This window comes from Chanodichthys erythropterus, chromosome 6 (assembly GCF_024489055.1).
Source record: "Chanodichthys erythropterus isolate Z2021 chromosome 6, ASM2448905v1, whole genome shotgun sequence".
Classification (NCBI taxonomy): domain Eukaryota; kingdom Metazoa; phylum Chordata; class Actinopteri; order Cypriniformes; family Xenocyprididae; genus Chanodichthys; species Chanodichthys erythropterus.
In genome coordinates, this window is record NC_090226.1 from 28772194 (window position 1) to 28788827 (window position 16634).

Genomic DNA, 16634 nt, shown 5'->3' on the forward strand with positions numbered 1-16634 from the left:
TAATAAGGAGACAGTGTGCTTAATAGTGTGATTTGTGTAGGGTGTATCCTGGCTGGAGACTATGTCTGATGTCTGAGAAGAAAACAAAGAGGCAGTTTTTCTAAATTTCATTTGAGGGTAATTAGTTATGTTTTGTTTATGCAGGACTGAAATAATATTCTGTCTTCCACTTTGTCAATGAGTGTTCCTCTCTCCCTGCTGTGAGCAGCTTCATGAACCAGCATCCACTGAAGAATAATCAAAATTAAAGGATTAGTTCACTTTCAAATAAAATGTCCCTGATAATTTACTCACTCCCATGTCATTCAAGATGTTCATGTCTTTCTTTCTTCAGTCGAAAAGAAATTAAGGTTTTTGATGAAAACATTCCAGGATTATTCTCCATATAGTGGACTTCAATGGCCTCCAGACGGTTGAAGGTCAAAATTATAGTTTCAGTGCAGCTTCAAAGGGCTTTAAACAATACCAGACGAGAGGTATCTTATGGTCTTATCTAGCAAAACGATTGGTCATTTTAGAAAAAAATACAACTGTATATGTTTTATAAACACAAATGATCGCCTAGCACGTGCTTCCGCCAAAACAGCACTTCTGTATTCTTCAAAAAGCTTACACTGCATGTCCTACACCTTCTGTATTCTACTTACGAAAAAAAAACAGAACTGGCGCTGCGTTCGTTCCAGAAGGCGTAAATACTTTAATTATGGTTATAACTTATGTTGCTTTTATGACATGCTATTGCATTTGTTTTAGGGGAGAGCAGGGACGAAAGTACCATTTTTCACAAAAATGTAATTTTAAAAGATAATGTTTTAGACAGCGATATATTTTTTGCTGTGGTCAATAACTCACAAGTGTGGTCTATCAATACCAGGTGATATTTTGTACAAATGTAGAACAGCTTCAGTATAATTTCACTTTGAACATAAACTGCACATTTTTACTTTTGACCCGGTCAGTTGGGACGAAAGTAACACAAGCTAGATTTTTTTGTGTTAGTCTTGTTTTTATTAAATATACCTGACTATGATCTTGTTAATATGTAACTGCAAACATATTTTGTCCTTTATCTTTGCTAAAAACATTAAATTATATTTTCATTTTAAATTGAGAATTTCAGTTTCATCAAATGTTTCAAAAGTAACCCGACAGTACAAACTTGAATTGTTTAGAATATATATATATATATATATATATATATATATATATATATATATATATATATATATATATATATATATATATATATATATATATATATATATTATATTATTATTATTATTATTATTATTTTTTTTTTTTTTTTTTTTTGGAAATAAATATGGAAAAAATTAAGAGACCACTCCAAGTTCAGAAATCAATGTTAAGTGGTCTCTTAATTTTTTCCATAGCTGTATATATATATATATATATATATATATATATATATATATATATATATATATATATATTTTTTTTTTTTTTTTTTAATTTTCATATTGTTCAAACTGTTGAAAAAAGTTTTATAAAATAAATTGACATTGCCAAATATATATATATATATATATATATATATATATCTGTATGTGTATATAATATATATATTTTTTTTTTTTTTTTTACAACAGTATGAACAATATGAAAATTAAATTAAATTAGCATAACATAAATTCTCAACATAATGTAACAGCAGTCATGTTTCCAATCCAGCTGTTTTTATGCATAAATTCAAAATATGCATAAAAACATCTGAATGGAAACACTGCAAATTCATAGGTGGGTGTGGAAAAGCTAAAGTATGGCTAAAAACTAAATGTGACTGTGGTAAATGTAAACAGATTGAGTGAATAAATGGGGACATACAGAAATCAGCAACAGATATGTCCAGAAACGCCGTCTCATAAACATCTGGCTGAATCAGACCTCTGTCTGTCTTTCTGACCCTCACTCTTGGCATATTCTGCTAGTATAATATGACATAAACATGTTTTAATAAATGCTGCAACGCAGAGAAAGCCACCACATTAGCAATGGGGAAAAAAAGAAACACTTGTTGTCACTGCAGCGGGACAAAAGTAACAATTTAAACCCGATTTACTTTCATACTGAAAAATTCTGACATGGCAAACTTCAGGATGTGTTACAGCACTAAATAACCTTTAGATTGATCATTATTGTGACACAGGAAATGAGAAACATTCTTGTAATTAGAAAAAAAAAAAGTACCACTTCAGAAATTTCTCAAACTGCTTTCCAGACCTAACCGTGGGAAACAATTACGAAATCACATGATATTTCGCAGCTCCGTCAAGGGTTGCGTGGTGAACGTGCTGTCATAACTTGGAATGCAAATGTAGTCAGAGCTCTGAGAAAAACTACTTTCATCCCCATTCTCCCCTATACGTTCTGTATTGCAATAACATGGCCTCACCCCTTTGTTGCATGTTCTCGGGGGAGGGGTTTATGTAAATTTTAGGGTTAGTGATGTCAAAAACCCGTGAAGAAGCTCATTGTCCTTAAACAGAATTCTTTAAAAGAAAATATCTCCCTTTGATTTGAACTTTGAGCATCGTAACTTTGCAGATACTGTTTATGCTCAAACAGCAACATTACACACTAACTAAAGTAAAAAAAAAAGTGAAATCATAATCAACCACCCCTTTAATCAAATAAATGCATCTTTGGTAAGAATTAGTGACTTCTTTCAAAAACATTAAAGGTGCCCTTGATTCAAAAATTGAATTTACCTCGGCGTGGTTAAATAACAATAGTTACATGGAAAAGACATGCAGTGAGTCTCAAACTCCATTGTTTCCTCCTCCTTATATAAATCTCATTTGTTTAAGAGACCTCTGAAGAACGGGCGAATCTCAACATAACACCGACTGTTACGTAACAGTCGGGGTGTACGCCCCCAATATTTGCATATGCCAGCCCATGTTCAGATCATTATGAGAGGGATTGCACTTCTGGATCTGTGCACAGCTGAATCATCAGACTAGGTAAGCAAGCAAGAACAACAGTGAAAAATGGCAGTCAGCAATAATAACTGACATGATCCATGATATCATGATATTTTTAGTGATATTTGTAAATTGTCTTTCTAAATGTTTCGTTAGCATGTTGCTAATGTACTGTTAAATGTGGTAAAAGTTACCATCGTTTCTTACTGTATTCATGGAGACAAGAGCCGTCGCTATTTTCATTTTTAAACACTTGCAGTCTGTATAATTCATGAACACAACTTCATTCTTTATAAATCTCTCCAACAGTGTAGCATTAGCCATTAGCGACGGAGCACTATCAAACTCATTCAGAATCAGTGTAAACATCAAAATAAACACTGTACTTACACGATTAGACATGCTGCATGACGAACACTTTGTAAAGATCCATTTTGAGGGTTATATTAGCTGTGTGAACTTTATGTTGTTTAAGGCAAGCGCGAGCTCTTGGGGCGTGGAGCACCAGATTTAAAGGGACTGCGTACCCTGAATCGGCTCATTTATAATGATGACCCAAAATAGGCAGTTAAAAAAATGAATTAAAAAAAATCTATGGGGTATTTTGAGCTGAAACTTCACAGACACATTCAGGGGACACCTTAGACTTATATTACATCTTTTAAATAAAAGTTCTAGGGCACCTTTAAAATATCTGACAGACCCCGGTGATGTGAGTGAAAGTGTGCTCCAGACAGGAGAGCTGATGTCAAAGCAGAGATGAACCGAGGTTACACTTATGAATCATCATTACTCACATTCAAATTCATCTTTACATACGCACACACAAACTAGTAGCCTGTATTTTTTTATGAAGACCTCCCATTAACTTCAGTTGTTCTTAAATTAAGTTAATTATAATCACTATAGACTACTATCTTTATATGGCAGAAATAGTAAGAGTATATGTTATTATGCTATTTTGTTTGTTGACTTTTCTGCAACATATTCTGACATCAGCATCTGTAGACTAATGCGAAAGAAGGAGAAGCTGTCCCCTGTACTTTTGGAAATCCAGTTCACTGTATTCCTGTTTGATATCAGACTGACTATTCTCTGTCCACAGCTCAAAACACAGCTTACATTCACATACTCGGAAGTGTTTTGTTCCCGCATTCACAAAACTAGATTTTACACCAAACAACTAAACTCTAACCCTGTATTTTAGAGTATAATAGATATTATTTAGTCCCATTTTCTGGACATTTTCACCCACACAAAAACTGAACAAGTACACATTTTAACTGATTGGAATTAAAATAGGCTCTTTATTTATGTTCTGGCATGTTTGCTGTTACTGCCATCTGATCTTTTGACATACTAAACAGCAAAGGTTTGGCAATAAAACCATGGCACATTTCCCCAAATCTTGTCATTTACTGGTCCTGTCATTTACTTTCTCTTTCCATGTTCTTCTGGACCAGAACCAGAGTCTAGCATTGTCCAGTGCACTCTAGTAACGTCTGTTGAAGTGTTTGAGAGTGTGTGGTCTGGTTTAGTTCTTAGTCTCTGGAAGACAGGCCTAGGCATTTCCTGATTTCAGCTGCTGAATTGTTTGGTACCCCCTAGCCACTTTTTTTTTTCTTTTCTTTTCTTTTTCAGTCTTACAGAATCTTACAGGAATGGGATCAATAACTATTAAGAATTCCTATAAGAATTTAGTGTTTTAAAGGCAAGAAAAGCAAAGGAACATCCACTGGCATAAACTCTTACAAGCATATGGAATTAATATTCTGCGTCTTGTTATGTGTCAAGCAAAAGAAACGTCTGTATATTTATGGTTTGACAAATTTATAACAGAAAGAAAGACATTTTGACAGCTCAATTTAATAGTAAGGACATAAGTTATACAGTGTACTTACACATTTCTCTGTGTTAATGGAATTGGGCTAATTTAGTAGTGAATAACACTATCAAAAAAGGACTAAAAAGTACCTAAAAACTCCCATGCAGTGTTATATCATATTTATAACACTGAAAAAATTACAACCTGAAAAATGTATAATATTTCGCACAAAGTATTTTTGACTTCAGTCAGCATAAATAAGTTGGTTTACCTTGTAATTCCTTTGCCAAGAAAAATAATTTCCAAACTTTTGGAGCAAGCTAAAACAGATTGAACAGATGAAATATTTTTGAGATGTCATTTGAAATGATTCTGTTCACTCAAAAAATTGTTTGTTGTATGAACCTAAATTAAGGACAAGTTTTTCCACACAATTAGTTTGTCCATACAACAAGACTAAAACAAGTTCTTTTAAACAAATATTGTTTTGTTGAACCAACTTAACAGACTTAAAGGGTTAGTTCACCCAAAAATGAAAATTATGTCATTAATGACTCACCCTCATGTCGTTCCAAACCCGTAAGACCTCCGTTCATCTTCGGAACACAGTTTAAGATATTTTAGATTTAGTCCGAGAGCTTTCTGTCCCTCCATTGAAAGTGTAGGTACGGTATACTGTCCATGTCCAGACAGGTAATAAAAACATCATCAAAGTAGTCCATGTGACATCAGTGGGTTAGTTAGAAGTTTTTGAAGCATCGAAAATACATTTTGGTCCAAAAACAACAAAAACTACGACTTTATTCAGCATTGTCTTCTCTTCCGGGTCTGTTGTCAATCCGGGTTCACGACTCCGCAGTGACGCTGCTGACATGTTATCTCGTGTGCCCGAGCTTCGTTTACAGTCTGAGGGAGACGCACGCTGTATTCAAGCTATTCTACATTGTTTGTATTTTGGTATTGCTATATTTTTTAAAATGGTGCGTAAGTGTGCATGTCACGGATGTTCTTATCGCCAAAAACAACCACGGCGACGTAAAAGTGAATTACCAATGCCGACAGATGAAAGGATTCAATGGAATCAATTCAATGGAAATGATTCAGGAAGAGAAGACAGTGCTGAATAAAGTCATAGTTTTTGTTATTTTTGGACCAAAATTTATTTTCGATGCTTTACAAACTTCTAACTAACCCACTGATGTCACATGGACTACTTTGATGATGTTTTTATTACCTTACTGGACATGGACAGTCTACCGTACATACATTTTCAATGGAGGGACAGAAAGCTCTCGGACTAAATCTAATATATCTTAAACTATGTTCCGAAGATGAACGAAGGTCTTACGGGTGTGGAACGACATGAGTGTGAGTCATTAATGACATCCTTTTCATTTTTGGGTCAACTAACCCTTCAAGTTACTGTGTTAGATAATAACTAGGAAAAGCTTTTTTGCATGCTAAAGAAAATTATGTTTATTATTGTTCGGTCAATTATTTTTCTTTTCTGAAATGAATTGCATTTTTGAGGGCCTAAACATGGTTGAAAGCTCATGAAACTTTGCACACACGTCAGAAGTGGTGACAATTTACGTATGATATGGGTTTCAGAATTAGGTGTGGCAAAATGGCTCGATAGTGCCACCTACAAAATTTCAATTAAGCACCCTTTCCGCTACGTTTCACATACATCCAGTAGACACGTGTAACAGGCCAATACCTACAAAGAAATCTGAAAACCAACAGGAAGTGAGATATTTTGAATTTTCTCTGCAAAATGTTTGCATTTTTGCCATTTCCAGTCATTGTACTTTAACAAACTCCTCCTACAGCTTTAATCAGATCAACATCATATTTGGTCAGTCCAATCTAAAGGCCTTTGAGACGTTAAATTGTGACGATCTTGAGTTTTCACTGAAGGGCGTGTCCGTGGCGGCCTGGCCAAATTTGATGTTTCGCCGTAAAACAGGAAGTTGTTGTAACTCGGGCATACAATGTCCGATCTGCCCCAAACTTCACATGTTTTACTAGAGTCCTGACCTGAAGACACCTACATGCCAATATTCAGTTACAGTCATAGCGCCACCTGCGGGCAACAGGAAATTACATGTTTTACACTGTGATAACTCCTCATAGAGATTTAACCAGATCAACATCTATATTTGGTCCATATTTACCATATTTGGTCAGTCTAATCTTAAGGCCTTAGCGAAGTTAAATTGCAAAGATCATGAGTTTTTGCTGAAGGGCGTGTCTGTGGTGGCCTGACAAAGTTCAATGTTTCGCCATGAAAGAGGAAGCTGTTGTAACTCAGTCATACAATGTCCGATCTGCTCCAAACTTCACATGTGTGATAAGAGTCCTGGCCTGAAGACATCTATATGCCAATATTGAGTTATTCATAGCACCACCTGTGGGCAACAGGAAATAGCATGCTTTACACTGTAATTCACTCCCAGAAACACATTCGTATATGCCATGTAGTACCAAACATACTAGAAACACATTAAATCATGCAACACTTAGCTAAATGCTAAACTACTCAGTTACAGTCAAAGCGCCACCTGTTGGTAGCAGGAAGTGTGGCACATCAAAAATGCCATATTTCTCCTGTATTTACTCGCTTAAATGTATATCGCCCCCTGCTCACTGTTTTCCTAAGGCCACCGGGTGGCAGTGGCCCACAGGTGCGAGGGTCCTTTCATTGTAGTGATGTGTCGTTCTTGAACGATTCGTTCATTTTGAACGAATCTTCAATGTGACTCGGGAAGAACGAGTCGTCTCGGGGGGTGATTCGTTCAGTCGCGCATGTGCAATATTCTACAGGTTATGTACTGCTAGTAGTAGTTCACCTGATGATTCAATTGATTAGTTCATTTAATGAATCTTTCGGGTTTTAAGTCGTTCCTTAATCACGTGACAGGCCCATACGCGACCAATGCATTCTGAGCCGGAAAGAGAATTGATTAGTTCTTTTTATGAGACTTTCGGGTTTTTGAGTCGTTCCTTAATCACGTGACAGACCCATACGCTACCAATGCATTCTGAGCCGGAAAGAGAATTGATTAGTTCTTTTTATGAGTGTTTCGGGTTTTTGAGTCGTTCCTTAATCACATGACAGACCCATACGCTATGCTGCAAGCACATTATATTTATTAGTAAATAACGTTAACTCTCCAGTTTTGTTTGAGTTTGTGTTACAACTGTTAAAGCTGAAGTTATCATAACCTTGATGTCTTAAACTAATAATTCAAATTCAAAATGTTATTTGCTTTTAATTTATGTCATTATGTCCTTTTTGAGCAATCTTCTTATACATATATTAGACTAATATGTCAAGTCTGACTAGGAAAAGCAATTATTATAACAGCAAAATCAAAATTGGAGTAAAAATGAACAAACTATAAATACTTTGTATCGTAGGCTTGGATTATTATATTATTATATAGCCTAGTGTTTATTTACAGATAGACAGTCAAAAAGATAAATTAATCAATATTTTATTTATAACAGGACTTTATTTATTTATAATAACACACAGATCCCCAAGAAACAGTAACAAAAACAGTGACAGAAATATCAGAAATAGCGTGGGTCTGTCACGTGATTAAGGAACGACTCAAAACCCGAAAGACTCATAAAAAGAACTAATCAATTCTCTTACCGGCTCAGAATGCATTGGTTTAGCATGGGACTGCCTGTCACGTCATTAAGGAATGACTTAAACCCAAAGACTTGTCAGACAAGAGGTGAGGTGAGCTTAATCAGCTTGTCATAAACTGAAGACCCAGGTAAAGAATGAATTAATCATTTCTGAATCTTATAGCATTGTAGTTTTGTATTGTTTGTAGTGGGATCAACGTTTGCATAAGTAGTAGATGTGTTGGGGAAGTAACACGTAACATTTTAATTACATTTTGCTAAAATGAACGAAATGAACGAAATGACTCGAAAAAAGATTCGTTCATTTTGTTGAACGAGACTCAAAAGTCCGAGTCAGTAAAATGATCCGAACTTCCCATCACTATTTCATTGCTGCTTGAATTATTATTATTAATATATGTAACATACACGATAAGCTAGAAGAAACTATAGTCTACTACACTGGCATGAGTGCAGTAATTGCCAATTGAGTGAAGCAAGCAACACAGATCATGGTTGTCATGTATCCTCCCACAGCCTGAGCAGAAGCACCACTCTTCTGCACAATGGTAGCCACAAAAACTAACTTAACAGAAACTCTATTAAATGTCAAACATAACATTAAACACTAAAAGGTTGTATCCTTTAATCAAAAACACATAAAACAGCACTTAATTTCAACATTTACTCTCTTAGCCATATGCAAAGCATGCAAAAATCTACTGCCAAGTTTTAGTTAATTCAACAGTTAATTGAAATTATTCAGGTATTATCACAGCAGCACACTCAAGGCGCACACACACACACACACACAGAGAGAGAGAGAGAGGCGCGTTTCTCCGAATGGATTCCTCTTTCACTTCTACTTGCACTTGGATGGACACATACACACAAAATTAGGTCTCGGCAAGTATTCTTGTAAACACAGTTGGTTATGTCTCAAGAGAAAGAGAACAAGATGTGTATCATTATTTTGGATCTGTGCATTCGGTCTTAAAGTGACAGCAGAATATAAAAACTTGCTGTTGTCTATCAGTGCGACGGCAGCAAACCCGGCATTTCGATGTTCATCACAGCACCAAATAATATTCAGTACATCCATAAAAATGTATTTTGAATTTGATGTAAGTAGATTAAAACAATGACCGGTAACATGCATACTGTATGCCTGAATGTGGTATAACCATTTATTAGCGAATAATCAGAGTGATTAAATTGCACGTAAACTGGAGTGAAGAGTTCTTATGTAAACATCTTACTGCGATTAAGACCTTACTCTGATTATGAGAAATAATCACATTATTGTTTCACATTTAAACATAGTAGTGGTGGGCATAGATTATTTTTTTTAATCTAGATTAATCTCACTGCAATCTTGGAATTAATCTAGATTAATCTAGATTAAAATGACTCATTTGAATTCTGCCGAAAACATTCAGAATATGTGTGCTACCAAAATAATCCGCCATTTTGTCCGACAAAGCAGTCAGGAGTTAGAAGGTTAACCTCGGTGGAGTTAAACTTGAAAAACAAATTGTATATTGACATCTTTCCGCGTTTGAAACAACATTCATTCTCATGTTCATTCATGTTTATTTGATGCTATAAATGGACTTGTAGTTAGAGATGATCGGTTCACGAGCCTCTTGAGCTGAGGCGCTACAGCAATCTGTCACGACCATGGTCACGACACATTAAAGAGCCACAAAACGTTTTTTATTGTTTGAATTACTTAAAAAACTACACAGTTTTAAAGCTTTGTATAATATCATAAGTAACCTGCTCTGTCTTGTCTATCGACGTGTTGTCAGTATCCTCTTTGCTCCGCAACGTGTTTTTCACTGTCTGTGGCGTGACAGAGGCATGGCTTGTCGGACAAAGCAACAGTAACTAAGGGGGGGCGGGTCTTTGCGAAGGGTCAATTCGGCTAGGTATACATCCGCGCTAAAATATCAAGGTGAAAGTCATCATAGCTTGCGTAGTATAGACCCAGCTCCCAACCCAACTTTGAGAATAGATTAACGGCGATATTTTTTTATCGCCCGATAAGAGTCTCACGTTAACGCGTTAACGCCGATAACGGCCCACCACTAAAACATAGTCTATGTTATTATTGTTAAACAAACAGCTTTAACAAAGATTTATTTTTCATTTAATTATTACATTTCTGTACCTGAAATGAATACTTCGGTTAGACCTTACTTTCTTAGGCTATATTATGCTTGTAATTCGTGTATTTGTTCTTATTTTTTACTGAGTGTTTACTTGCCTTTAATAATGTTTGAACTTTATTAGAAGTTTTTGGTGTGGTATTGGCCTACTTAAAGTGTGCTTTAAGTAATAAATGGAAAACAAAGTTACCCCGACCCCAAAATATTTTTCTGAAAAATGATCCGATCCGTGACTCAAAAACTGTAATATGATCCGAACCTCGAGTTTTGTGTTCCGTTGAACCACTAATTCCACATAATAAAATTAAGTAATGACAAAATGTTCAGCAATTGTGGTTTTAACTAATTTCATTTAAGTAAATTTAACCAGCAGCAAAAAAATCATTTTACTGTATAAACTGTTCTTGCAGATAATATAATAATAATGAAATAAAAGGCCACTTAAGTTTACTCAAAGAGTTGTTTTCCCATTTATTGACTGACACCTCTCCTGCAATCTCAGAATATTACGTAAACCTGCAATAAGTTAAATAAATAAATCTCACTTGATTAAACAATGTCTTTGCTGCAGACCTTTGATGATCCAATTCAACCATGTAACAATAAGCCCTCTGATCCTAAAAACATCTCACTCAGAAATAAACATACCTGGCAGATATCTTGTCTAACAGAGCAAAAAGGGAAAATAAATCCTTATGTGGATGTAGGGAAATCACTGAAAAAAAACATCTGATATACTTCTCATGTGTGTGTTGTGATGTTGCCAAAGGAGAAGCTTGTGATCAGAGTAACACTTTGGCCCAAGTGTAAATGCAATCTGTTTCACTTGGAACTTCCCATTTTATCTCCATCTGATAAATTGAAAAAGTAAAACAATACTCAAGAGCGCGTTGGGAGCATGTGGCAGTTTTTGTATGTTCTGGATACAGGCGATTTGGCCCGCATGAAAACGATAGATAATCCACACCTGTGTGCGCTCCGAGACCTGCGACCGGAATGAGATCAGCAGAGGAGAAGAAAAGTTACGGATGGCAAAACCACTTGTGCAAACATCTGTGAATGAAATCTTTGGAATAACAACTGGGTTTGCAGGCTGCTCATATGTAGCTGAAAGATTAAGAATACACAATCTAAGATGTTTTAATTTGGTTTGGCGTTTGTTAGTGCAGCAGTTCTGTAATTGTTGGACTGCTGTCCTTGAACCATTTTTGAGAATAACAATTGTGTCAAACATCAATGTCAATCATCAGTGAAGCCAGAAAAAAATTGTAAATGTTAATGCATTTAGCGCATCATCCCCCAGTTTCACAGACAAGGTTTAAGCTAGTCCTGGACTAAAATGCATGTTTGAGCTGTTTTAATTGAAAGCAACTTATACTGACATATCTTAAAATATATCAACGCCAATGCACACCAGTTATGTTTTTTTACTGAGGTACGTTTATAAAGCCCTGTCTGTGAAACCGAGCCTATGTCTTCTTGTTCCAAGGTCTAATCTAATCAACACAATATCTAACAAATCACACGTGGTTGTAAAATAATCACAATGACCAGAATTCATGCTTGTCACAGTTGCTGCGGTAAGCAAACGCATGAAGATGAATACTCTTTGAATAATCTTTAATGAACAAATAAAACATGCAGGAGATCGCTGGAGATTAACAGGAGTAATAAATAAGCAAACACCACACACTAAACAAGGACGAGAACAGACAAGAAACTGAAATACAGGGCTTTATAAACAGGAGGAGAAAAAAGGAAACTAAACTAGACACAGGTGACACTAATCAATAACTAAGGCAGCTAAAATTTGCCAGGGTAAATCAAGAGTTAGACAGAAAGTAAGCACAAGAAACAAAAACACCTTTGCGTTTTTCACACACAGACGTTGTCAGAACTATCCAGTTCACACGGATCCGCGAAAATGTCTAAAAATGCTGTATTATGCATGCCAGGCCAGTAGTTGGCGATGTCACTTTGTAAAGAAACACTACATGCCTATAGACTGAACATGTAATACGCATGTGCATGATGTCACCGTTTTCACAAATTCGTGTTTTTGTAGTTTACATGGAGATGATAACGGTTTTCAAAAACTTGCACTTTGAAACATGTTTGCATTTTCAGGCCCTCAAATAGCCGTTGTCGTGTAAATGAATGACCAAAACACATAAAAAGTTTTTCTTTTTTAGTTGAAATGGTGTTGTGCAAATGGTCCCTAAACTGAACATAACTCTTACAAGGCTATAGGTTGAACGAGTGTTGCTAGGATGGGCTGCAAAAAATAAATAAATAAATAAATAAAATAAGTAAATGTCAACAATGTATTGAATCAAAAAAACAATCTACCCAAGTAGTGAAAATAAAAAAGCTTCTAGCTACTCAAGCTTGAGATCTTTCTTGCATCAATGCCTTCCCAAAATGTGCCAATACATTTAGCATTGCCACAAGGGGCGCTATCCACCTTATTTTTAACATAAGGGCAAGCGCGGCCATTTTAAAATTGATTCCGGTGTTGTCTGCTTCCAGTTATTTTTAGCTGTACAAAAACAGCTTGATATTGCTTGATATTGCAAACTGGTATTTCTTACCATATTATTTTATTGTATTGTTGTAATTATAAACACACTGATTTGCAACGCAAATAGATTTACCTTTAGATTTAACTAAAGCGGCGAATAAATCTAAAGCTTTGCAAATTCCTTACTTCTGCATTGCAAATAAGATGGATAACGGCCATTAGCGCATTGTCTTTTTTCATAGTCAATTTTCAATCAATTGCTGTTGTTGAAGTTAGTTAGCTAGCCAGGGGGGTAGGATTTTGCTGGTTAGCTTTAGCAGTTAGCTCCTGCTAGTAAATCATTATTAGACCATTATGGGGATAAAAAACATATTTCTCCAATGATGGCCATTCGGTAGTAGCGTATATTCTGACAAAATGAAAATTATGTCTAATGTTTCTGGCTTTACTTGTATAAGTGTGATGACAAAATCTAAATAGAATAACAAACAGTAAAAAGTGTTTGTTTTACTTTTTGAGTGATGGATGTTTGGTTGTTTTGCAGGGGCCCAATGCTTCTCCTCATTCTAAGATGAAGTTATGGAAGTTTGCTGCCATCGGCCTGATTCTCTGTGGTGCTACACTCCCCCTGATTGTCCTTAAAACCACTCCCTCTTCCAGAGCCCTGCCCCCTCCTCCCCACCGCAGAGCTTCATCCTCATCGTTTTCACCACCATCATCTTCATTTACACCCAGTAATTCATCACCTTCCATTGGGGTAGGTGGGCGGCAACGGAGGGTCAGATCAGCTGACGAAGGAAACTCTTTCATCTCAGAATGTAAGACCCTGACAAGGCCTTCTTGTCTCTTGTGTTTGTGATAGAGGTTCATTATAATGCAACTTATATCTTTGTTTAAATCAGATTGCATTTAGCATGCAGACCTCCCAGAAATCTTTATAGTCTAAAATAATCATGAAGAGCAGAATTTCATGTGAATTTAATCATAAATCTGAAACCCTTCATTGAAGGAAAAGAACTGAAAGTGGGGGTAAATCAAATTGTGAAATAAATGTTTTTCTCCAAAACATGTTGGCCACAATTATTGGCACCCCTAGAATTTTTTTAAAGAGTAATATATATCTGAAGTATATTCCCATCATGAACATGAAATTGTCCAGCCATGACTTCTTGTTCCACAGGAGTATAAACATGAGGAAACACAAAGGCCAAATTCCCGTAATCATTCGTCACAATGAGTAAAACCAAAGAATATAGTTCTGATGTGCAGCAAAAGATTGTTGAGCTTCACAAAATAGAAAGTGGCTGTAAGAAAATAGCTAAAGCATTGAAAATCCCCATTTCCACTATCAGGGCAATAATTGAGAAGTTCCAATCAACTAAAGATGTTACAAATCTGCCTGGAAGAGGACGAGTGTCTAAATCGTCCTAATGCGCAGTGAGGAGGAGAGTTTGAGTGGCCAAAGACTCTCCAAGGATCACAGCTGGAGAATTGCATCCTTAAAAATTAAATATCAAAAATAATCTAACAGCACCTACATCCCCACAAGATATTCAGGAGGTTTTCAAGAAAAATCCTCAGCTCTCATCCAGAAACAATCTCCAGTATATTCAGTTGTCAGACAAGACTGGAACTTCAAACAGGACCAGCTTCTATGGTCAGATGAAACTAAAGAAAAGAGCTTTTTGGCAGCAAACCCACCAGATGGGTTTGGTGCACACATGGATTAAAAGTACCCCATGCCCACGGTTAAATATACTGCTGGATCTTTAATGTTGTGGGCCTATTTTTCTGCTGGAGGTCCTGGACATCTTGTTCAGATACATGGTATCATGGATTCTATCAAATACCAACAGATAAAAAAATCTAAACATTACAGCTTCTGCTAGAAATCCAATAATGGGCTGTGGTTGGATCTTCCATCAGGACAATGATCCAAAATAAACATCAAAACCAACACAAAAATGGGTCACTGAACACAGAATGAAGCTTCTGCCATGGCCATCCCAGTTCCCTGACCTGAACCCTAAAGAGAATGAGTGGAGTGAACTGAAGAGAAGAAGCACCAACATGGAGCTGGAATCTGAAGGATCTGGAGAGATTCTGCATGAAGGAATGGTCTCTGATCTCTCCTCAGGTGTTCTCCAAACTCATCAGGCATTATAGGTGAAGACTCAGAGCTGTTATCTTGGCAAAAGGAGGTTGCAAAAAGTATTTAATAAAATCCAAAGTGTTTTGGAGAAAAACTTTAATTTCATAATGTGATTTTCCCCCCACTTTCAGTTCTTTTCCTTCAATGAAAGGTTAGATTTTTGCTAATTGTATGAATTAAAGATAAAAAAAGATAAACAATGCTAAATTATTTTTATAGTCATCTTTGATCATATTTACCAAGGGTGCAAATAATTCTGACCACCACTGTATGAACAACTTTACAGAAGTACAAATGTTCACAAATCCTTTTTCAATCAATAAATATTTAATTCATGGAATCAATTGGTTGATTCTATTCTATTTATGATCAATGAGATTGTGTTTTCAAACACATTTATTTTTAAATTTGAAATTACAACATTTGATTCTGGTGCCAGCTCGTTTCAAAGGATTAAATAATGTTAAACAAGACCACAATTTAAAATTCCAAAATTAATGTAACTATTTCTTATGTAATATTTATTTTCATTCAAAATGTTGAAAAGCAAAAATGTGCAGCTTGTATTTGTTAAATACTGATTCTTGTGTTCAAAAATGTAATTTCAGCTGTAAAGTTTATGTTTAAGCTTATGTCAATGTCTTGCCTCATAGACTTCCATTAAAAACTGAATAATATTATTGAAACAATGCTAATGTTTTTGTCAAGCTAAATGCTAAAAATAATTAACCCTCCTTTTTCCTCAGTCATGGAGATGTTCCAGAGCTTCACAGAAGGCGAGCTGAAGCAGGTCATTGGGACACTGGTTGAAAGGAAAGCCCGTAGAGATGCCCAGCAGAGCAAAAGGACTAAACGGGCTAAAAAGCGAGCCAAACCCTGCTCTCTGCGGGAGGTGGAGGTGACGGTCAGTCAGCTGGGGTTGGGCTACGTCAGTGATGAGACTATAGTCTTCCATTACTGCAGCGGAAAATGCACCAATAGTCGCAAAAACTATGACCTGACTCTGGCGTTCATGAAGCGCTCGCGGCTGCTCACAAAGGACCAGAAGGACAAGGCTCGCCACAGCCCCTGCTGTCGGCCCACGGCGTATGAGGAGGACATCTCCTTCCTCGATAACTTCAATCGATACCACACAATCCAAGAGTTTTCGGCCCAAGCATGTGGGTGCGTCTGACTTTGAGGGTCAAAGCTCAACTGAGTGCTCAAAACATTTAGGAAACATCAAGTTTTAATCTCTCAAGACAAATTTAAATGAAGAAATACAGACCCTGAATTCTGAGAACAACATCTTTGTCTTGGGCTTAGAGCGTATGTCTTGCATTGCCTTTATGAAAAATACTTGGCTGACAGATTCTCCTCAGAAACTTCTGCCCGTCCTGAT

At 36.1% G+C, this 16634-nt stretch overlaps 1 protein-coding gene across 1 annotated transcript; it reads left to right on the forward strand.

Annotated features, from left to right (window-relative positions):
• The first annotated feature begins 13672 nt into the window (after positions 1-13672).
• nrtn (neurturin) lies at positions 13673-16427 on the forward strand. Its single transcript, XM_067387441.1, has 2 exons — positions 13673-13919; positions 16000-16427. Exons 1-2 carry the CDS (start codon positions 13673-13675, stop codon positions 16425-16427), a joined length of 675 nt encoding a protein of 224 aa, XP_067243542.1.
• The last annotated feature ends 207 nt before the right edge of the window (positions 16428-16634 follow it).

Coding starts and splice junctions, on each gene's coding strand:
- nrtn (XM_067387441.1), top strand. CDS start 13,673: ATGAAGTTATGGAAGTTTGCTGCCATCGGCCTGATTCTCTGTGGTGCT. Junction 13,920..15,999: donor AAACTCTTTCATCTCAGAAT/GTAAGACCCTGA, acceptor CTTTTTCCTCAG/TCATGGAGATGTTCCAGAGC.